Source organism: Cryptomeria japonica, chromosome 7 (genome assembly GCF_030272615.1).
Source record: "Cryptomeria japonica chromosome 7, Sugi_1.0, whole genome shotgun sequence".
Lineage (NCBI taxonomy): Eukaryota > Viridiplantae > Streptophyta > Pinopsida > Cupressales > Cupressaceae > Cryptomeria > Cryptomeria japonica.
The window spans coordinates 577601555-577625815 of NC_081411.1; the positions used below are offsets into that span (position 1 = coordinate 577601555).

At 37.2% G+C, this 24261-nt stretch overlaps 1 protein-coding gene across 2 annotated transcripts in view; it reads right to left on the reverse strand.

The window, feature by feature from the left end:
- Nucleotides 1-24261, reverse strand: part of LOC131073115 (uncharacterized) — a 210099-nt gene that overhangs the window by 168298 nt on the left and 17540 nt on the right. For both annotated transcript variants that reach the window (XM_058009500.2, XM_058009499.2), the window contains exon 2: nt 14931-15038. In XM_058009500.2, the coding sequence (XP_057865483.2) occupies nt 14931-15038 (108 nt within the window). The remainder of the gene's footprint in view (nt 1-14930; nt 15039-24261) is intronic.

A 24261-nucleotide genomic window follows, 5' to 3' on the forward strand; every position in this document is an offset into this window, starting at 1 on the left:
CATTCATGCTTATTATTGCAGGTACTTTGGTACATTTGGCAAACAAACTACCCTACATTACAAATCAGCATTATTTCGAAGATTTTTTGCTTGCAAATTGCTGCACCAAATCTGAAAGGGCTTATTTTCAAACATATGAGCAATTTAAGGTACTCTAACCCACATTCCAACCACAGTCATACAAGTTTTAGGGCATCCATACTTCATTACAGACCTGCACCACATTTATTTGCATGTTTTGCCAGCTGTTTCCACTGTTCTGATGGGTAGGTTATAGTGTGGATGTTGATCATCGTATGAAGGATCAGTATGTTGTGCAAACTAGTTATTTTAGCAAGAAATACTAGCTCTGACTGGTATGTTTCAAGAGGCTCTGACTGTAGTTTTAGCACAAACCCAGAAAGCTTGCAAATCTGGAATTGAGGCTACCTCCATTGAAACAAATTCATGTAATGCATCTAGAACTAAAAAACAATAGGAAACTTGAAAGCAGGAAACAAAGATAAAAAATGCTAGAATAGCATGTGGCTAGCCAAAAAATCTATTGTTTTTGTGGAGCCACTATTCATAAAATTTTGGTTCTCCATTTTTCTCTAGACTGCACTATTTCTTTAAAAATAAGGAATAAATATGACATCATATCCCTTCCTATCAAAACCCCACATCTACACAATTAAAACACAAAAGCCAAGGTATGGGAAAATTTGCCCAGCCTAAGAGAAATTCAAAAAAAAAATTGTGAACTTGGCAAAGTCAACATAAAGCAATGAAAAGCAAAATTCACCCAAGATGAGAAGAAGGTGTGGACTAAAGCATAAAACTCAACCCATGAAGTAATTCGCCTAGGAGAGAAGGCTTCTATAAGGATTAAAAGATGAAATTGTAAAAAGTTTTAAAATCAAAAAAGCAATTAAAAAAAAAGAAAAACTCATTAAAACAAAAAAACGATGCAAGTGAAGGTTCGAGTTTTCTATAAGACATCAGTCTTGGCAATTCACTATTCACAATTTTCCTTCTATCCTCAAGAAGTTCGAACTTTTATTGGCATCTTTACAAAGTTCTAGGCAAATTAGAAGTGTAATTGCAGGTTCACAACGAGTTCTAAGGGAGAATTCAAGGCATTCAAAGACTAATCAGAAGCTTTCTCTGAGTTTTTTTCTTCAATTTTTGCAGGTCTGAAGCACTTTCATGACAAAATTCTCAGATTTTGGGCCTCAAAATTCCTTCCCTTATTCTGAAATTCTGATAATCAAACCTGTGCTTAGGTTTTCCACATCATATTTTCAAATTTCATCAGAAGAATAGGGTTGCTTTTTTATGTTTTCTTAATCTTACAAGCAGAAATTCTCAAAATCGGATTTTGTTCCATAATTTCCAGAATTTTCTAAGTCCGATTTTAGCTCCAAGAATCTTTTCAAACTCTGATTTTCATTCCTAAAGTTCAAAATCAGACTCAATTTCATAAGTTTTTCCAAGTCCGATTTCAATTTTCAAAACATTCCTAAAGTCTGATTTTCATTTCTAAATTCATAATCAGACATTAATTCCATAATTTCCAAGTTTACTAACTGATTATTCAGTTTCAGACTTGATTAAGTCTGATTTTGAGTTTAATTTCAAAAATCTAGACAGAAAATCAGAGTTATTTTTCAAAAAATCATCAAGTAGACATCAAGTTTATTTCTCTAACTTGGGAATTTTTCAAGATTTTCAGGAGATGGATGTCAGCTCAAGAAGAGATTTCAGAAAGGTGAAGATGACAAAGGAACCAGTTGGAAAGATGATTCCACAACGCACAAAAGGACAACATTCACGCTTCAAGATGGAATCCAAGGATGAAAGGAACAAAGAAGGACTTACACTCCATCGGGATCAAGAAAATCAAGTCATACAAAGATGAAAGACTTTACCTCGACCTTGAATTTCTTTGAAAATCCAAAATCAGAAGATTACACACCAAGGAGCGATAAGTTCAAGACGCAATGAGAATAAAGAAAATGTTCTAATCATCTTGAATTTCCTTCAGATCAAAAAATATTGCCTAAGGCATCAACACTTCTTCATGATAAGAAATCAAATTTGCAAGGCAAGTTGAGGTGGCATCCCAATCATCAATCGATCAATCCAAGGGTTCCAAGCCAGACATGTCCAGGTGCAATGAACCAGACTCAACAAGCGGCTCCTATTTTCTCATTGGTTATCCAAAGTCTTGTGATTTTCCCATTGGCCAAAAGGAGTTTTTCCGCAATTAACCCTAATTAGGGTTTTATCTGTTAATCTTGGCCATTGATCTTAAATCAATCTGGGTCGTTGCTTTGTAATGGGGTGCCCATATAAACCACCCTCCTCTCATTTGTAAAGAGAGAGATTTCTGAGAAATTGTTGCAATAATACTTCTTAAGTGCTAAGACATTATTCATTGTTCAATTGTTGGTGAATTTTTGTCTACTTTTGCAAGTTAGCATGGTTTAAAGGCTCTCCTTAGAATAAATTTCATTTCCAAGTTGGTAAATTGAATGAAGGATTTGATAGAATTGTTTAATGTGGAATGGATGTGTTCATACTTTTGATAATTGGATGATTTTCAGTTATCGTGCAAAGTTAGCCTGAATCAGTTAATGGAATTTATTTAACTTCTATTGCTTTATTCATTGTTCAAGATGTTGGTGAATATGCGCGATATGAAAATCTTTAGATTTCCTTAGAAGATTGCACTGTTCTTGTATAGTTGTTGAATTTGGCGAAACAAGAATTGGTTTTTGATTCCAACTTTGCAATTCCGTCTCTAGAGTTCATAGGATTAGCTTAAGATTAGAAGTAGCTTCCTAAACCCTCATCCTTTTGCCCTTTTTTCCAAGTCTTACTAGAAGTAGGATTGAAAAGAGCCCATTGCAAAATCATTCCAAAAAAGGAAGGAAGTTACAAGTGTCGGTAATCAACAAAATCCTTTGATTGATTCACTCCCCGAATTGTGTAAGTCCCCCTTGAGATTACCAGCATATCACAACGAACCAACTAAGACTATCCACATGAATCTGGGACCTTGGAGTCATCTTTGTGATCACACAGTCAATCTATTTAGCACAAAGAAGATTTTGATCAAGAGAGAATAGGATATCTCTAGGTATTTTATTTTGAGTTGTGCGTGTATAAAGAACACACTAACAAAATTGGCACTAAAAGGAGGGTTGATGATTATCATCTCGCGAACAATGGAACTTACTTATCAAGTTATATTTGGAGGAGTTATCCAGAACCTTTTTTTCTACCCTCCTCTGCGCACCAACAGAATTGGCACTAGAAGGAGGGTTGATCGCGGTGAATGCTTGAATTGTTGAACTCCAAATCAATTCAATTCATATTTGTGAACAGTAATCTTGAAGCCTTCTTTTAACCTCCTCCATGCACCAACAAAATTGGCGCTAGAAGGAGGGAGATAGTGAATACATAAATGAATCTATTGATGCCGACAAAATTTGTTGAGCTGTCAAGTCAAAATTGAGATTTGCTAGATATCTCATATATCAAAAATCCAAAAAAATTCAAAAAAATTCAAAAATCAAAAACAAAATATAAAGGAAAGATTTCTCAATGGACGAGCAGCAGGATCATGCCTCGATTGATATTCTCAATCTTTGGTGGACTTTGAATGCACAATTACATCCACGAAGATTGTCTAAATTCGCATCAAGGAATAGTTGTAGAATTCATAACATTGGTGGACACAATGAGATGCATTGTTTAAGATTTCTGCCAAGGATGGAATGCCTTGCAAGGGAAATTTTCCTTTTCAAAGGTACATGAGCCCATTGTGCTAGTAAAGGCAAAACCTGGACCTTCAATTGGTGAAAGTGAATTTTTCATGAGGTTCAAAGAGATGGTCAAGAAAGGGTTAAGTATTGAGAAAGAGTTGTGCGTAGAAGACATCTTGCTCCCATGTTGGTGTAGGATCCATAATACCACTCATTCCGAAGTCACATGTCCATCATGTAGGGAAGCTATTCATCAAGCTAAGGTGCAAGTAAGGTTGGAAGAATCATCAAAGTTGTACACTATAGAAAATTTGTGGAATGCTCACCTTCAACCAATCAACTTAGCATCAAAAGAAGAAGGTATTACTACAACATCTTGTAGTGAAGAAAGCACAATTGAGCAGGACAATCAACACAATTCAGTCGAGAGCAAATTTGCATACCTTATACAAAGGAAAGAAACAACTTCTGAAGTGGAGGTTGAGAAAGCAATGGAGGATGTTCAAACAAATGCAACTGATGATCCAACAATCAAGAAAGAAGAAGAAGCCCCTGATGAATACTCATTCATGCTAAAAAATAAGATCATGGAAAAAGAATCACAAGAAATTTCAAGCATCCTTGGAGAAGAAGACTATTACCGAGAGGTAATTGGTAAAAATTGATTGTTGTATTTACAAATGATCATGAAGATCATTATAAAGAATTACAAGGAAATACAAAATAGAAAGTTTCTATGAAGAAACTAAAATTACAATATCTTACAATATATTACATGATTGAGCATTAATAACTAACTTAGGAAAATATAATATCAATACCCTCCCTTAATGCTCAATCTATCAAAGACACCAAGCTGCCCCCTAAATTTGACAAACTTATCTGGACTGAGCGACTTAGTGAGAATATTTGTTGTCTGCTCCGTTGTTGGAACATACAGCATCTAAAATGAACCGTCTTCAACAAGCTTTCTGATGAAATGACAGTGAGTTTCCATGTGCTTGGTTCTTTCATGGAAGACGGGATTCTTGGCAAGTTTGAGCACTCCCTGATTGTCATAGAACAAGGGAGTCAGACTTGCTTGAGATATTTGCATATCCGCAAGCATCCGGCAAAGCCAAACTACCTCACATGTTGCCTTAACTGCTCCTCGATACTCTGCTTATGTCGAGGAGAGAGCCACTGCCTGCTACTTTTTACTAGTCCAAGTGACTGCACCAGATCCTAGACTGAACACATCTAGAGGTTGACTTCCTATCATCAACCGAACCTGCCCAATCTGAATCTGTGAACCCACTGAGTCTAGGATCATCACTCCTAGTGTAAAGAAGTCCATAATCAAAGGTGCCTTTCACATAACGCAGCACATGCTTCGCTGCTACCCAATGATCAGCCTTGGGGGCTATCATGAAGCGTGAAATGTAGCTCACTTCAAAACTGAGATCAAGTCTAGTAGCAGTAAGATAGATGAGGCTGCCCACTAGTTGCCTGAATTGTGTTTCATCTACAGGAGGAGAATTGGACTTGGTTGACAACTTCAAGCCAGTCTCCATAGGTGTGGAAGCAGGTTTGCAATCCTGCATGCGAAACCTGTCAAGCAAGTTCCTGGCATACTTAGACTTAGAAATAAAAATGCTACTATCAGTCTGCCAAACCTCAACACCTAAACAATAATGAAGAAGCCCCAAATCTGTCATATCAAAATCCTTGCACATATCCTGTTTGATTTCTGCAATCAAATGTGTTGAATTGCCAGTGATGATCAAGTCATCCACATAGACAACAAGAAAAAGAATATCATCACCAGAGTGTTTGATATACAAATTACTGTCAGAAGGACGACGCTGAAAACCATGAGCAACCAAGTACTGATCAATTTTAATATACCAAGCTCGAGGAGCATGTTTAAGTCCATAGAGTGCTTTAACAAGTCTACATACTTGATGTTCTTTGCCGGCAACCTTGAAAACAGGAGGCTGCATCATGTAGACTTCTTCCTGCAACTCACCATTGAGAAAGGCACTCTTAACATCCATCTGATGGACTTTCCATCCAAACTGAGTTGCAATAGCGAGAAGAAGACGAATGGTACTCATCTTGGCAATAGGAGCAATTGTCTCCTCATAATCAATGCCCTCTCGCTGTGTGAATCCTCGAGCAGCTAATCTGGCCTTGTATTTGTCTAAGGTACCATCTGCATGATACTTGACCTTATAGACCCATTTGCAGCTAATGGGTTTCTTTCCTAGAGGAAGATCAGAGATAACCCAGGTGTTGTTCTTCAGAAGGCTCTGGTATTCTACATCCATTGCCTGTTCCCACTCCTGAATCCCTTTTGCTTCGGTATAGGTCTAAGGCTCATAAATGCTATGAATGTTGGCCATGAGAGCAAAGTTAACTGTATTTTGCTGCTTGCCTTATTTCTGGAAGATCTACCCTCAATGAGCTCATCAAGACAAAGATCATTGATTGTCTTAGCCCACCACTTAGGCTGGAGAGTAGATGTGCCAACATTAGATGGAGGAGGAATAACTATAATTGCAGGTGGAAGAGGATCTGGAACAAGTGGAAGATTAGCATCATCCAGAGGAAATTCAGGTAGTGCATCATCAAATACAAAATCTGCATCATCCCTCCCATCAGGTGAACCAAAAGGAAGACGAACACCTAAATCAGAAGCCTTCAAAGGCTGATCCTCATAATTCTGCTCAGACGAGGAAAGTTGAAATGGTCCTCGATCTTCATCAAAGACAACATCACGACTGAAGATGAGACGATCAATGTCTACATCAATCAGCCGGTAGGCCTTATGGTTGTCACTATATCCTGTAAACATAAGTATCTGACTCTTGGAATCCAACTTAGAGCGCTTGGCATCCGGAATCCAAACATATGCAAGAGAGCCAAAAACTTTCAAACGGCTGATACTGGGTTTACGACCAGTCCATGCTTCCTTAGGAGTCTTCCCTTTAACAGCATGAGTGGGAGACCTATTAAGGAGATATACTGCAGTAAACACTGCTTCTGTCCAATACTTCTTAGGAACATTTATGTGTTCCAGCATAGGCCTAACCATTTTTGTAATGGTGTGGTTGCGACATTCTACAACGCCGTTCTGTTGAGGGGTGTATGTTGTGGTTAACAAACATCCTTAAATTTCTTAAATACAAGAAACACATCTGATTTATGTCTAAGAAAGTACACCCACATCTTACGACTATAATCATCAACAAAAAGTTAAGAAATACCTGCACCCAGTAACAGGGGTATTCATTGGACCACATACATCAGCGCGGACCAACTGCAGTACCTTAGATGCTCGCCATGAGTCACCATCCTTGAACGATGTCCTGTGCTACTTCCCAGCCTGACAAGCGTCACAAACTCGTTGATTTTGAGTTTGAATTTCCAGTAGGCCATGTACTAGATCTTCTTCAACAAGCTAAGCAAGGTAATGAATGTTCAGTTGACCATATCACTGATGCCATAGACGGGTGATAGAGGAGGATTTTGCTGCGAAGGCATGCTCAAGAAAATCACCTGTATCCACAAGTCTGTAAAGACCGTGATCCTCAATACTAACAGCAACTGTAGTGCGTGTCGCACAATCAATAATCGAACACTTATGTGCACTGAAGATGACATCAAGCTGAGGAGAATGCCGCATAATCTGACTCACGGAGAGAAGGTTCAGTTCCATGCTAGGAACGTAGCATACGTTGAGGAATATGAGATTCCTCCCACCAAACTGTATCTGAACGTTGCCCTTGCTGACAACTGTATACTCCTCACCTCCTCCAAAAATAATTGAATCAGTATAGGGAGTGAATTTTGTAAGCCATTCACGTTGGTGAGTAAAATGCCTAGAAGCACCAGAATCAATATACCAAGCAAAAGATTTCACGTGGTCTACAGGTCTTTTAGCCATGAAGGCATAAAAGGCAAACTCTTTTTGCTTTGTGTTCTCAGCGACATTGGCTTTAGGCTGAGACCCTCCCTGCTTTCGCTGTTCGGAAGCTATCCGATTGTGACAATCCTTAATCAGATGGCCATATTTGTGACATTAATTGCATTGAACCTTCTTCTTCTTCGAACCTTCTTGTGACTAACTGGAGCCCTTCTGCAGAGAGGACTGAGATGGCTGAGATTTGCCTTTATCCTTGTGAAAGGATTTGGCTGCAAATGCTTGCTCAAAGGAGGATGGCTGAAAAATCGAGGATCGCGATTTGCCCAGAAAAATCAGACAACAACGCAGTTCAAATCTTGAAAAACCCACTAAGAATCTACAATTAGAACACAATTTCGACTTGAGCTCAAGGGAAACCCCTAGTTAAAAATTGCAAAACCCTAGGTCACTGTGAAAATCGCGGGTTTTGAAGGTTGCAGAAAAAAAAGAGCACAGCCGCCATGGAAATCCAGAAAACCCTTGCCGACGCCTAGAGACCACTATAATGCGCGGGGTGAAGGAAGATCGCGATTTGCCCAGAAAGCGATGTGTCGCAATTTTTAAAGATCGTGCATCACGGATAAAACCTAAGAAATCCGCAGAGAAAGAAGACGTCGCCGATTGCAGGTCTCAAAAAAAAAATCATGACTAAAAAAAACGAACCATACAGATGCGGCCGTCGGGCAGAAAAAATGGTAGTAGAAGAAAATCACGAAAATAAATCGTGAAAAATGGTGAAAAAACAAGTCGCATGAAATAAGAGCGATCACCACCACAAAACAAACCCACCAAAGCCTTGCCGAGGATTAGTTTTGAAAATCTGCAGACTAAAACCAAAGGGCCCAAAAAAACAAAAACAAAAATTTTCAAAATTCTTTAATTCTGCTCCGATACCACATTACCGAGAGGTAATTGGTAAAAATGGATTGTTGTATTTACAAATGATCATGAAGATCATTATAAAGAATTACAAGGAAATACAAAATAGAAAGTTTCTATGAAGAAACTAAAATTACAATATATTACATGATTGAGCATTAATAACTAACTTAGGAAAATATAATATCAATAAAGACAAACAAATGGATGTATTGAATGAAGAGTTACAAGTTGTCCCCAGCGAATCCAAATATGAAGAACGATTTAAGGGGGCGCTGAATGATATTATGGAAGAAGTGCAAATGAAATCATTACCAAATTTTCAAGACAAACAAGTTTGAGGGAGGTGGTACGATTCATCATCAACTTTGACCTCCCAATGCATTGCTTGAGGATGAAATTCCACTGGATATTGTATTTAAGGATCAATTAGAGGACATTTTTGGAACTCCACTTATCGAGGAGACTTTCATTTTTGAAGATATGCTCATAGAGTTTCATAAGGATGCGTGGTTTATGCAAAGTGAAGAGCAATTCGAGGTTGTGCTAAGTCTATTTCCAAGAATTGAAGAACCAGTAAGTGAAAATTTGCATATTATGGATGCAAGTGGAACGATACACCACCAGTGGAGACCTCCTGAAGCGGTCGACATCCTCTCTTCCTACAACACAACAGTGAACGGTAAACAATCTCCATTTGAACGCGAAAAACACCATGTTGTCTCTTTCCTTTCTCTTAATCCTAATTTTGAAAGTTATTTTAAATTTGATTATGGAGGTTTAGGAAAAACAACTTGCATTTGGATCAATCACAGTCTTGATCACTTACCCCAGTTGATAATTTTGCGTGAGGAATTAATCGAGCTTGAGAGTAGCAAAGTGAGAGATTGTCTCTTAGAATTTAAGGACAATTTCGCAAGACTTCGAACTGTCACCTTTGCCACTTTGTTGTTGCATATCTTGAGAAATCATGTCAGATCATGTATATACTCAAGTCTTTTCAGTCATGTCTATCTTGTACATAGTTCAAGAATAGTTTTTCTTTTTATGTGTTTTAGTTTAGTGGTTTTGTCAAGCCAAGTTGTTGATTTGCCTTGAGTCAATTGACTCGTGATTCTTAAGTGGCTCAAGTAGTTAGTTTGGTTTTTTTTCGTTTGGTTTGCTTTAGTGTAGTTTTGCTTTTGGTTAAGTTCCTTAGTTTGGTTTTGAATAAAGGGATTCCCATTTGTGAGAAAAGTGATGTTGCTTCCGTGCACACTCTAGTCTACCCTACTAAGTTATGTCTGAGATATTCCTTTGATAAGTATTTACAAGTCATTGCAAAATCATTCATTTTTTCCAAGTCTTAGTAGTAGGATTGAAAAGAGCTCATTGCAAAATCATTCCAAAAAAAGAAGAAAGTTACAAGTGTCAACAATCAACAAAATCCTTGGATTGATTCACTCCCCGAACAATTGTGTAAGTACCTCTTGAGATTAGCAGCATATCACAATGAACCAACTAAGACTATCCGCACGAATTTGGAACCTTGGAGTTGTCTTTGTGATCACACAATCAATTTCTTTAGCACATAAAAGATTTTGATCGAGAGAGAATAGGATATATTTGGGTGTTTTATTTTGAGTTGCGCATCAACACCGTCCTCAGCTCCAAACCTTTGGGGTTTCCGTCCCACCGACTAAGTTTGGCCTTAAGCACAAACTTAAGAAATCTCTACAGAGAAAAATAACAAGTTCTCAGTCTTTTGTCCCTTTCAAATGAGACCCCTTGCCTCCTTTTAAAACTTGCTTGGGAAACTTCCGAAAGGGAAGAATAAAAAACACTTTTTAATTTCATGTATCCTTATAACTCCCAAAAGTGACTTTATTTTAAAATATTAAATATATTATCACTTAATAAATAATTAATTTAAAGTTGTCTTTTTTCAATAACTCATCAGGAGAACTTAAAATTAATTAATTATATTAATATATGTATAAATATGTATATATATACATATATATATACACATACATATATATATAAATATATTAGTTTTTCTCAATCTTACACGTCTCCGGACCCCTGGGACGCATGCCAAGACTAGGACACGTCTATCATCTCTGATGCATCTCTGGACCCATGGGACATATCCCGGGACTAGGACATGTCTCCTATCTCCGAGGCGTCTTTGGGGTCGTGGGGGTGCGTTGAGTCCGCAGGACAGACGTTTCCCAACGTCCCTTGCACGGAAAAGTGCTAGTCTCCAACAAAAAACTCATATAAAAAATAAAAATGTCCACATCAAACAAAAAAGATGCTATGAAACAAAAAGTAAAACACCCACGTCAAAGTAAAACGCACACAAAACAAAACACAAGCACTTGCAGTGAAACTCGGCATTGTAAAGAAAAACCCAATGGTGTGAAGTAAATCGCACTAGTTAGGTTTCCGAACTTTCAACTCAATTTTGCAAAAAAACGCCTTTGATTTTCAAAAGCATAAGAGACAAAGGTAAGCTGCAAACGATTAGATTAGGGTTCCGATTTTTATTTTTTAAATTTGTATTAGTAATAGACTTTAGTGTTCTTGTAGGGTTCAATTTTCTTGCCCTGAACTCAATCTAATATTCAATAATGCCTAGTTACAAAAACTTAATAATGGTAGTAATATAGAATACTTATTAGTATTCTGTATTACTACCATTATTAAGTTTTTCATTTTGTTACCATGATTATATCTATTAATTTTGTTTTACAATTTTGAAGTTCTAGTATTTCACATTACAAACTAAAAAAATTTCAAATTTCTAATAAAAAAAATAACTATATTTTTCTGAATTTTTTCTAATTAAAAAACCTATGTTGCATGGAGACACGTCTCCTGACCCCTAAGACACGTCCTCAAGACTCGGACACGTTTCCGGCTTACGAGACGTCTCAGGAGACTTTGCAAGTGCTTGGGTACTCAGCGAATGGCATCTCCCGATCACTACAAGTCTCAAAAAAAATTTGCCTCCCGCCCTAAAGTAGTAGGTCAATATGTGTAAGTAAGCCAAAAAACCTTACAAAAAATGTTAGAAACACATCACGAAACCTCTGTTTTGTTAAAAACATGGCTCATGACACAAAGTCTCCAACGTCAATCACAACACAAAGTCTCCACCGCAGCTCACAACACAAAGCCTCCTACACAGAAAACAACACACGAAGAAAAGAAAAAGTCCAAGCCTTCAAAGAAAGCACTATGCAACGATTCAAGTTTTGAATCTTTAATTCATGCCTTACAAAGTCTAGATTTTAAAATGGAAACCAAAATAATAAAAAAATAAAATTATTTTCTCATCATTTCAAACATCAACTAAGTCTCAAACTAAAGGCTCCTTTTCCTCACACAATGAACACTTCAGGTTCAAACTAAGACTTTCTTTTCATTCAGTTCTCTGAACATGATTTGTTCAGATAAAAACTTAATAAGTATAATAATTAAAAGTTCTAGAAGTTTGGTTCAGAGAAAACTTAAAAGTATAATAATATATATATATATATAACCTTGAAAAAAAAACAATATTTGAATTTTTTTTTAGAAACAAACTTTAAATTTTTATTACTTTTTTGTTTTCTCCTCAAGGCTTAAAGCCTTAAATAGACCTAACATAATACATCAGACTACAGACACCTTATCTAAGTATCTTTAATATGCAATCGATTTGTGCAAAAACATTACACCTGCTGGAAAAAAAAAATGAATTTTTTTTTTTGGCAAATTCCACAATGTCAAGTGGAGGAAAACAAGGCTTATTCCGCTTGTGGAAGTATGTTGACCATATTCCAAGGCCAAAAGAATCAGGTGAAACAACCACAATCAAATGCAAGATTTGTCCAATGGCATGACAAGGTACATGAGGGTGAAGGCTCATTTCCTTCACCAACCTGGAAAAGGTGTTGATCCTTGTCTAAATGAAGAAGACCAATATGAGGCTTTGATGGATCAAGAAAGAGCTAATGGGAAAGTTTATAATATGAGCTCCTCTCATGCTTCAATGACAAGGACAACAAGAGAGGTAGAGGTAGATGTGTCTTCTGGAGATGTAGCAGCACAACAGTCTCACAAGAGACCACAAACTAGCAACACAAACCCCATTGGAAGGCTATTTGATGTGCAAGGTTGAGAAGCAATTCATACAGCATTTGCATGCTTCTTTTACGCAAATGGAACACTGTTAAATGCTGCTCGCTCACCTTTCTAGGGAGAGATGGTCCAAGCTGTAAATAATGGACCACCTAGGTCTAAAAAGCTTAGCACAACTCTAATTGACAAAGAAAAATCGATTAGAGCAACAAATTGGACCAATGAAAAAAGTGTGGTCTACAGAAGGATGCAGTATTGTGATGAATGGGTGGACAGATGCTAGAAATCGTCCACTATTCAATGTCATCGTGACATGCAGCAAAGGGCCTTATTTTTAAAGGCAATAGACTGTTCAAGGCAAGAAAAGAATGCAGATTTTCTTCATAACCAGCTATGTGACAGCATTGAGGAGCTGGGGGCATCACATGTAGTCCAAGTTGTTACCAATGTTGCCCTTATTTGTAAAGCAGCAAGTATGATGGTGCAAAAAAAGTAGACGCATATATTTTGGACACAATGTTGTGTGCATTCATTGAACAATGCACTCAAAGATATTGGCAAGTTCCATTGGGTTTCAAACCTCATAGAAAAGGGTAGAAAAATACAGATGTTCATATGTAATCATCACAACACAAGCCATTTATCGTAAGTTTGCCAAGGTGGAACTTCTCAAATCCGCTGATATGCAGTTTGCTTCTTCTTGACCGCCTTTGTGAAGTCAAAGGAGCTTTGTGTTCCATAATTGTTTGTGATGCATGGGCAGCTTGGAAGCAATCTACATCAAATACTGCAGCTCAAGTGAGAGGTTTGGTCCTTGATGACCATTTTTGAGCTGATGTGAGATTTGTTGTGGACTTTATTAGGCCCATATGTGAAGTGATTAAATTTACAAACTTCGACAAGCCATGTTTGGGGGAAGTTTATGAAAAAATAGATTCCGTGTGTGAAAGAGTCAAGAAAATAACTGATGCAAAAGATCTTTCTTTATATCCTTTGATAGAAGAAAAGTTACATGGAATATGGAACAAACTTAACACACCCCTCCATTGTGTTGCCCACGCCTTAAATCCTAAATGGCATAATACACGAGACCAATAAGAGGGCTCCACATGAGGGTAGAGAGGTACTGAAGCGATTTTGGGCTGCAGTAAAAAAGATTTATGGTCAAGGTGAGGATGCCTCAATTAGAAGGAGTCAATGGAATAAGTTCTCACATGGGCAATGTGATTTTGCTTCAGTGGAAGCTTTATATGATATGCAAGCAAAGAGAAACCCTTTACAGTGGTGGTGGAACCATGGAAATGAAACCATGGAGGTGAAACCCCTGAATTGCAATCACAGGCAATCAGATTGCTCTTGCAAGTAGCTAGCTCTTCATCTTGTGAGAAGAATTGAAGTACTTATGGTTTTATTCATTCACAAAAGAGGAACTGATTAGGGTCAAAGAAAGCAGAGAACTTGGTCTACATTCATAGTTCACTTCGTCTTCTCTCTCGTGTTGACCCTAGGTACATGGAGGGTCCTTCAGCAAAATGAGACCAAATTGCACCTAACAGAGAAGTTGCAGGCATGGAGGATGAAGCAGTTGAACCAAATGGCCTTAATGAATTGCCCCCAGTTCTACTACCCATCAAAGGAACTTGAGTTAGAGAGTGATGAGTACCTGGATACCATCCTAGCTGAGGACCTTGATATGGATGATCGAAACATAGCAGAGTAGATAGACTTCTGATTTTTGTTTTTTGTTTGTTTATCAGCATCAGATTATCAATAGTTTTGGATTTCAGTATGTAATAATAATCTAATATGAAATATGTAGAGTGAGCTTTGAACTCTTTGACACAATGACATTTGACATTTGTGTATTTCAACTTGAAAGTTAATGTTAATTTGTTAAACTCTACCACTGTTTTTGTTTTCAATGTTCTATGTTATGATATTTTCTAAAAATTATTAAATTTAAAAAATAAAAAAAATTTACTTGAACACACCCTAACATAATTATTTGACACCCTGAGATGCAGATAAAATAGTAATGCAACAATTTAAAAAAATGAAATTCAATGGCCAAAGGCATAAAGAACAAAAGCATTAAAAACAAGTTGAATGTATTTCATAAAGAATAACAAATAAAGAAGTTCAAATATCCTCGAATTAAGCTGCTACTTACAATTCCATATTAGAGTTTGAACTCAAAATTTTAAACACCTCTTTTTTCCTACTTATATGATAAGAAAAAGTACCTGTTTCCCACATACAGCCTGAGAATCTTGTGTTCCTTGTGCAACGTAATCCTGTGCTTCCTTCAATGCTGAAAAACTTTTGTACTGACAACCAGAAAAACCATCAACCTGGATCAATCCAAGAAAAACACAATCATGTCATATAATTGTAACAATGCCATGAAGAATGATCAACAGTTCCTGTGCTAACCATCTGATAAATAACATTCCATGTGATTTCAAGTTCTAATTATTTGGATCGTGTACAAACAACAGAGATGTCATTCTCACTCCCTATTGCTCCTGTTGGGAAATTTTATTTTGCTAAATTCCAATAGTTGTAATTAGATGGAGAAGATGACATCTGCAAACAAAGTTTCTACTTGATATTCTATTTTCATTCAAATGAGTCCCTGCAACCACATCTTTTACATAGAACAACAATACCATGATTATTGTTCTTATTTTTCATCCTTAACTCTTGATGTCTATCACTAGAATAGTCTTGAGAGTCAGCAAGTCTCGATGAGGAATCACAGATCTGAGTCTGGAAACTCGACCAAGTCTAATAGCTAATAATCACAAGTCTCAGCAGTCAAACTTAGCCGAGTCTGTGAAAAGAACAGAAAATTAACTTATTTCAAGGAAAAAACCCATTAAAAAAAAATTTAATGCATTATTTTTTTTAATTGCTGATTTACTGCATTTTTCCACCCAATCTGAATCACAAAACAGCTTGCTGAGTTTTTGCTAAGCTTAAGTCTAAACACTATGATCGTTACTGATGCTAATCATATCTTGTGTGAAACAAATGACATGTACAAGTAACTGCATAATGTTTCATCCTTGCTAATATTTCACACACATAGATAGAATTGAACTAAACCTTTAAGAAATGACTTTCAATCAATAAATTGTCTATATAAATCACTAAATGCAAGTGAACTAACATCAAGAATGCAGAAAACAAAGAGAACAATATCAAAACTTCAGACAGCTTTGGTTCTCAAAGTTTGTCTGGACTTTAGTTTTATAAAGTTTTTAGCTCGGATTCTAATGTTGATCTTGTTTGGTTGTACAATGTCAACAGTTTCAAACCCAAGCATCTATTCTTCCTGAGGGAAAATTTGTTTGTATAAGTTCTTGTTTTCTAAATGTTGTAATGTCATATGTTTACTGGTTTTTTATGTTACAGTGATTTGGCAGTGATAAATTTTAGATTCAAATGCACGTAACAGGATAATATCAAAGTAAAATTATACAATACAACAATTGCTGATGATCTCATTCTTACCCAGCAAACTCCTAGTCTATTCTACATGAACAAATTACTAATAATGATATCTTGAGGGTGTCATGATAAATCACCCAACAACATACTATGCTAGAATAAGTTATAACAACCCAACAAACCAAGCTGATTATAATAGGCTTAATAACTTACATGCTATTCTGTCTCAGCAAACTCCTATTACATTCTATGTTAACAATTTCCTACCAATTTGGAGCAAGGATGGTAGTCTCTACCAACCCTAGCAAAGGCATGGCTGATGCAGCTAACAAAAACAGTTTTTAAAAAAAGTTTCCCCCTCTGTTGGTTTATGTAGCAGTTAATGTATCTATTTCTGTCAATGCTGGATTTTTTCTTCTGCATATATGGGATTTTGGAGTCCTCACTGTAGCCTGCAATGCCTAGGAAGAGGAGGAGGTCCTTTTTGAAGTTTGCAGTGGATGGAGTTCCAAAGGAGCCAAAGGGTGAAAATGAAAGAAAGAGATTTGTGGAACATGGAGGAATTAATGGCTCTAGGAACCTAATTAAATAAGGCTGCAAAGATCCCAATTTTAGAGTTGCAAGAGGAGGTGAAGGAAGACGTGGAGTTCTATGTATGCCAAGATGGCATTGATGTGTAGGTTTGACTCTTTGTAGCACAGTATATCAAAGCTACATAAATGGGTGAAAAACAATTGGTCTTTTCTTCAAACACTTATGGTGATTTATCCCTATGCTTAAGGTTTTTTATTATCACATATGATTCTAGAATAGAGGGTAAGAATATTCTAGGAAAGGGCCTGTGTCCTCCATCTATATTAAATCCTAGTACTAAAGGTTTAACCCCCAACCAAAAATAGAGATATGGCTGAAAATAGGGGATTATATATGGAAGCAAGCATTGGACTATAAAAACTTAATGACAAAATTTTCAGGTGAAGATAATCAGAGGCACCATAGCCTATTATTTTGTTTCTTGTAGGCTAAAGGGAAGGGTAACAGAAATAATTTAAAATAATAACTTAAATTGTCTTTAGTAATAATTGTCTTAGTAATATTATGTTATATCTATTAAAAGGCAGCTTCTGTTTATTATTAAAGGTTCCAAGTTATCATAAAGTGTCGTTAGGGAAAGGTTATTTAAAGGTCTTTCTAGACACTTCTAGACTAAATTTTGTAGCGAAAAAGGAAAAACATAATATTCAATTGTATTCCCTCAATGAGCCTATAAAAGGAGTTGGCATAGAAGAGAGGCATCCAATTTATGAAATTAAAACCCCAATTTGCTAAGATCAAGAGTATGTTCATCCTTCTGCCCAAGGACGAAAACCCTTTTCGCAAATAAATTTGAAGACAAACCCTCTTATTCATGTGAGTAATTCCACCTAGGGATTCCCAATATGCTAAAAACATTTAAGGAGTTCCAGTTTCATGAATATTAGTGAAGATTTTCAGATTGAAGAATTTGCTACAATAATCCATACTGCTGCTACAATAATTCATTCAGCTATATAGTAAACCATACCATCATAGAGCCACACTACAATAGTTGCATATTTTCATGGGTTTTTGGATTTTTAGTTTGGTAAAGATTTCCATGTTATTTGTGAAGGTTTCCAATTAATATATCTGTCGTAGAAGAATTCATTATTATATCATATTTATGGGTATAGGGATCAACAATATTACTTGTTGCATATGTTTGATCATACTTAAAGAATTGCAGACTTTGCATTGCCGTGCCCAGTCATACATCCTCTATAAGGAGTCGTGACTTGTTTGGAGTGTAATAATTGCAGCCATACCACTTAGATGCTGGTTGTACTATTGTTTGTTGACCATTCTACTGAACTAGGTTAAAAATAAGATTATTTTCTGGTTTTAATGATGACTGTACACCTACATCAACATTATTAATAATGGTATACTACACCATTTCGCAAAACCTATTGTACAATTTTGCATAAGATTTCAATAGTTAATTTGTGAGTATATCCTTGATTTTTTAATGTATGGTGGTGTTTATTTTTCTGTACCTCTTCATCAATCTTGAGATTTGGTAAATAATATTCTATGTTACCCCGAGTTTCTGGGACGGGGATGGCAGGGGACGGGAGGACAGGTTTCTGGGACGGTGATTTTTTTTGCCAATTTTGGGGATAGCTAGGGGACAGCTATATAAAATATAGGGAAAATTTTAAATATATAGGGAAATTTTAAATGTTTATATGAAAACATTATAGAACCTTAAGTTTTAATATACAACATTTGTGTTCAAAATTCATTGTCAATATGCATGTGATATTAAAAAAATAACATACAAAATGCCCAAAGGCTACACCGTTGCCATATAGTTTCATTTTCAATTACAATATAAAATACAAAAAAACAAAGTACACTGATGCCCCTAATCTGCATCTCCTAACACTGCATCAAAATCAGAGTCCTCCTCTGAGTCTCTACCACTGTCATAGTCCACATCCACCTAATCCAACGAAATCCCAACCAATCCCCCCGGTGTCTCCTCCTCATCAACTTGGTCCAAGTCTTCAAGATCAACATCCCACCGTAGATTCAACCTCTTTTCCTTCTATCCTACTACTCCTCTTTCAATGGCTCCTTGCTTCAAACCCTCTTGCTCCTCCACTTTTTTTCCTCGCATGCAAATTGATCAAATGAGTCAAAATCTTTTGCCTAATGAATTTTAGGGAGATCTAGGAGGTAGGGGTGCACAAAACAATTAAAAATTGCCTTTTTTTGCAACTTGAAAGTGTTTTCCTTTTTAAGTCTCTATGACGCCGAGGACGTCTAGCCATCCTTGGGATGGCCAAATGCCCAAAAAGAAAATGTGACGCAGGAAAAACATCTCATCGGTTGACTCTAACTCAACAACATCAGTTTGTAGGCTGCTCTATGGAGGACTCCCCCTCTTGGTAATCAAGAGTCTCTAGGGAAGGTAGATGCAGGGCGAAAGGAAGGTGGACAAAAACAAATGAAAGAAGTAGTACATAATTTGGAGAAATTGGTGTTAGCACCAGAAGTTTTAGTTATGAGAGATTCGCAACTCGCTAAGTATTTTAACAGAAAATTTTCAAAGTGCTCAGATTTGTAGTGAGAGAATGTGTTGAAGCTTCTAGTTGTCTTCTCCGTAAACAATGTTGCATGTTCAGAATTATTTCATGAGCCTACGAGATTTGATTTATTTTTCTTCAAAACAGGATTTCCCTCTAGAGGAAGGAGTAGAGGAAGACGAGGAGGTGATGGCCAACATTTCTCCAAAGAATGGATGTTGAACTACAATAGCCAATAGGAAGGCTAAATTAAGAACAAATCTACCTCACAAATGATCTTAAGGTCTCATATTAAAATGAGAATTTGTATGTAATGCTCAATTGATTGCATGTTTTCACCATTTTATGTGCATCGTGATAGGTAGTGTAGTAGCTATACTTTTGATTGGTTCATATTTTGTTGCAAGCAAGGTAGAGTCCTAGTTTTGGAAGTCAATCGATGATGATATTGTAAGTAGCAAATTTTGTTTGTTTCAAGGACAGGGCCCCAACAAAACTCAGGCTAAAATATCTAAAAAGAACAATTTCCTAACAATTCTATATATGTGGATGTCATAACAAATCAATATATGTGGATGTCATAACAAATAAACCAACAACATCCTATGATAGAATAACAACCCAACCAACCAAAGCTAATATAATAGGTTCAGAACTTCAAACCTATCTAACATAACTAACCTATGATTTAATATAATCAAACTAAAAATACACAAGGCATCAAGCGTACTATAACCTATACACTATGGTGTAAAACCACATATTCAAGATAGGGAGGATGTTAGCTATTCATTTAAGTGATTAATTTATTGGTACTTCTTGTGATCTTTTCACACATCACCCCATTGCAAATGGGGACCCCCTATTTTTGCTTTCTAGGGTTTTGCCTTGGCGTTGCAACTACGAATCACCAATCTTTTTTCAATGAGGAGTTAAGAGTTTTTAGGTGGTCATCAAAGTCAATTAGAGAAAATCATGATCAAAATAGTGTTTAGACACCATCAAAGTGCTTAGAGAGCCCGAAGGACGAAAAATGCAATTGCTTTGAGTCAAATCTGACAACTTTCTATTTTTAGAAAGTTTGTTTTTTCTGTTTTTTCCTATTTTATAGGAAGTTTTGTTTTGGCACTTTGGGACCGATCCCTGAATTGGCTATTTTTAGAAAGTTTTTCGTATTTTTTAGGCATTCTCACCTTTTTCTATTTTTGGAAAGGGGGATCTAGGATTTGGTCGGTCTGTTCAAAGTCATGGAGTTTTTGGTTTCAAAGGCAAAATTTTGTGTCTCCGAGAAGAAAAGAAAAGGAAAAATCTCATCCAAATTCAAATTTATCCAGAAAAGCATCGATCTCCAAAATTTGTTTAAATCTTCGAAGAAAATTTCTTGAGAAATTAAGGAAATAGGTAGGAAAATTATTTTCAAAGTCCTACACAACGTAGGAAAAGAATTTTCAAAGTCCTGTATGAAAAAGGAAAATTATTTTCAAAATCCTACACAAGCACGTCAAGGAATTTCCAATGTCCTACTCAACATGTCACAAAGTTTGCTAACTCCAATTTGGACTAGGAAGGAAAAACATAAAGTTTGCCTTGCAGAAAAAAAAGGTTTGCAAAGTCTGATCAACACGAGGAAAAGCATTTGCAAAGTCCGATCTGATAAGGAAAAGATTTCATCAAGTCCGACTTGCACTAGGAAAATGTTTGGCAAACTCCAATTTGAAAGAATTTCATCAAGTCTGCCAAGCATTGGGAAAGTTTTTGTGAAGAATGCCTAGAAGAGGAAAATTTTTGGTGAAGTCCAATTTGCAAGAGGAAAAATATTCATTAAGTCCACCTTGGTGAAGGAACGTATTTTGCCAAGTCCGATTTGGAGGAGGAAAGGGAAATCATCAAATTCGCCTTGCACTAGGAAGTATTTTGGCAAAGTCTGCCTTGTTAAGGAAAGAAAATCACAAACTTCGCCCAGCATGAGGAAAATTATTTGCCAACTCTGCCCTGCATGAGGAAAGAAACTTACCAAGTCTGATTTGAGCAAGGAAAGAATCTCACCAAGTCTGATTTGAGCAAGGAAAGAATCTCACCAAGTCCAATTTGGAGAAAGGAAAGATAGAGTTTGATTTAGGAAAGAGAGTGAGTCATGAGTTCAACTGGAAATGGAATTAGAAACTTGCCAAGAGGACTGAATCCAATAAAGAAACAAAACAATTTAATTAATGTCCAAGTTTGATGAATGTAAGGAAAATGGAAACAATCTAAACTGAATTTGGTAAGACAGATTGGATTTCTAAAATGAAGTTCAAACTTCTTGAGATTGAGAAGGTTTTTGCTTATAATGAATGAGTTATTCATTCATTCATTCGAATATCTCACATTTGTTGTAGAGCAAGGCATTTTGAAGGTTTCCAAGATATTTCAAAAGTTTCTAAGGCATTGATGGGGAAGCAAACTAAAGTTTTTCAGACCCAAACAGAGATTTTACATCTATTTTCTCATCTCATTTTCAAGGTGATGGGTATTTTGGTTCAATTCCTACTTTTTGATGAAGGTTCAAAGCATTTCTATAGAGATTTTGATCTGATTTTTTAGTTTGGAGAAAGTTTTCAAGGGACTTAGTCTGATTTTTATTCAATTTTCAGAATTTGGGTCTGATTTTTACATTAATTCACAGATTTTGGGACTAAGTTTTTCATTTTCAGATTCCTTAAGGACCAATTTCAGTCCTAAACTTAATCAGACCAAATTTTATTAAAATTAATCAATTTCATAGTGCTTTTTCACACTTGCAGCCTATTGGTTATTGTTATCACAAAAACTTGCACCCTTGCTGAGCTATCAACTCAGCAACCTTGTGAAACATGGAAACAACCCCGAAGTGTGGGACCTTGCGCAAGGGGGTTGAATCTCCGGAGAAGGTCAGCGTCCTTCTCAATCCAAGTGCAGGTGTTGAACCAACTCAACACTCCAAATCTTACTCCTAGGCCTATCCTAACAAATTGCAGAGGTAAAGGGAAGAGAGAAATGCTTGAAATAAAAGGAGGTGATGCACCAAGAAGAGATTGTTCCTCTCCCTACCCGAAATGACACAAAAAATCAACTGAAACACCCAGGAGATGCACAAACTTCAGTTGTATGAGTGACCCCAATGCATGTATGAAAGTTAGAATTCACTGAATGCCAAGAGGGGAGAAGGTTTCCCACAAGTCACTCTCATAAATAAATTTAAACAGCATAAATGAGAGAAGAGCCACAAAACATACACCTATGATGAAGGTAAGAAAACATACATAGCATACATAAGTTGAAAGAAGGCAAGAATGGTGATTTCAATTAATTATAAGGCCAATGGGCAACTTACAGTTGCAAAATTCAAAATAATACAACAGAAGTGAGAGAGCATAGAATAGCTCAAGCCAACAGGGAGAGAACCCTTTACAATGAGGCTTAACAGCCTTTATATAGAAAAATGGTTACAAGAGTGATCATGACCCCTGTATGTCAGTCTAGGAGTGCAGGGAAGTGCATGCACTTGACTTCTGTACATGCAAGCAACCTAGCCATACCTACAAAAGGCAACCCTGAGAGGGTAGATTGACTAACCTTCCAAAGTCAGAGTATGCAGACATGACATAAGTCACTACAACAAGCATAGCCCCGTACCTCTCTTGATGGAAATCCTGCCAAAAACATTAAATGCACCCATGTGGCTCCATAAATGAAGGTGTATAAGTCACCAAAGTTGTCGAAGCATTTAAATCTTTGAGTGTCGATCACGCCATCTAAAAGAGTTGCAAGCCAGAAGGAGTCTGGAAGACTTCGAGGACCTGGGTAATCGAAGTTGGGGGAACTTCGGAGACCTCCAACTTAGGAACTTGGGAACCTGGGGGTTCTGGAGTTCCGGGGTTGAGGAAAATAAGGAACTTGGGAACTTGGGGGTTCCAAAGGTCCAAGGTTGAGGAATAAGGAACTTGGGAACCTGGGGGTTCCGGGGTTGAAGACTAAGGAACTTGGGAACCTGGGGGTTCCGGAGTTCCGAGGTTGAAGACTTAGGAACCTGGGAACCTGGGGGTTTCGGAGTTCCAGGATTGACGACTTAGGAACTTGGGAACCTGGGGGTTCCGAAGTTCCGGGTTTGAGGAGCTAGGAACTTGGGAACCTGGGGGTTCCGAAGTTCTGGGGTAGAAGAACTAGGAACTTGGGAACCTGGGGGTTCCGGAGTTCCGGGGTTGAAGACTTAGGAACTTAGGAACCTGGACATTCCGGAGTTCCGGGTTTGAGGAATAAGGAACTTGGGAACCTGGAGGTTTCGAAGTTCCGTGGTAGAAGAACAAGGAACTTGGGAACTTGGGGGTTCCGAGGTCAAGGAAGAGAAGACTTAGGAACATCGGAGACCTGGGTCACCGAAGTTGGGGGAACTTCGGAGACCTGGGTCACCAAAGTTGGGGGGGAACTTCGGAGACCTAGGTCACCGAAGTTGGGAAGACTTGGGAACCTAGGAACTTCGAGGTTTCGAGGTTGAGGAAGAGAAGACATAGGAACTTCGGAGACCTGGGTCACCGAAGTTGGGGGAACTTCAAAGACCCGGGTCACCAAAGTTGGGAAGACTTGGGAACCTGGGAACTTCGGGGTTCCAGAGTTCTAGGGGGGGGGAGGGCGACAAGACAACACTTCATACTTCATGATTCCATTGTTTTCTCCTCGATCAACTAAGGCAGCGGCAGTCCATAGAAGATATCTCTGATCAGTTCTCACTGATGGACCAAGGGTGTCATAAAATGACAACAGTTATCTGAAAACTTAAATGTTGAAGGGATGAGGTGAAAAAGGGGCCAAAATCAAAACTCATAAATACCATCAAAACTTTGGATTTACACTCGAAGTATGGATTCTAACGTAATGTTTTGATTTCTGCAGATTCTAGATGACAGCTGAAGCAAATTCATTGAGAAAACACAAATAAGGACTCCCAACCTGAATCGAAGATGTCTTCAAAATAGAAGAAGGTTGGTGATACCAA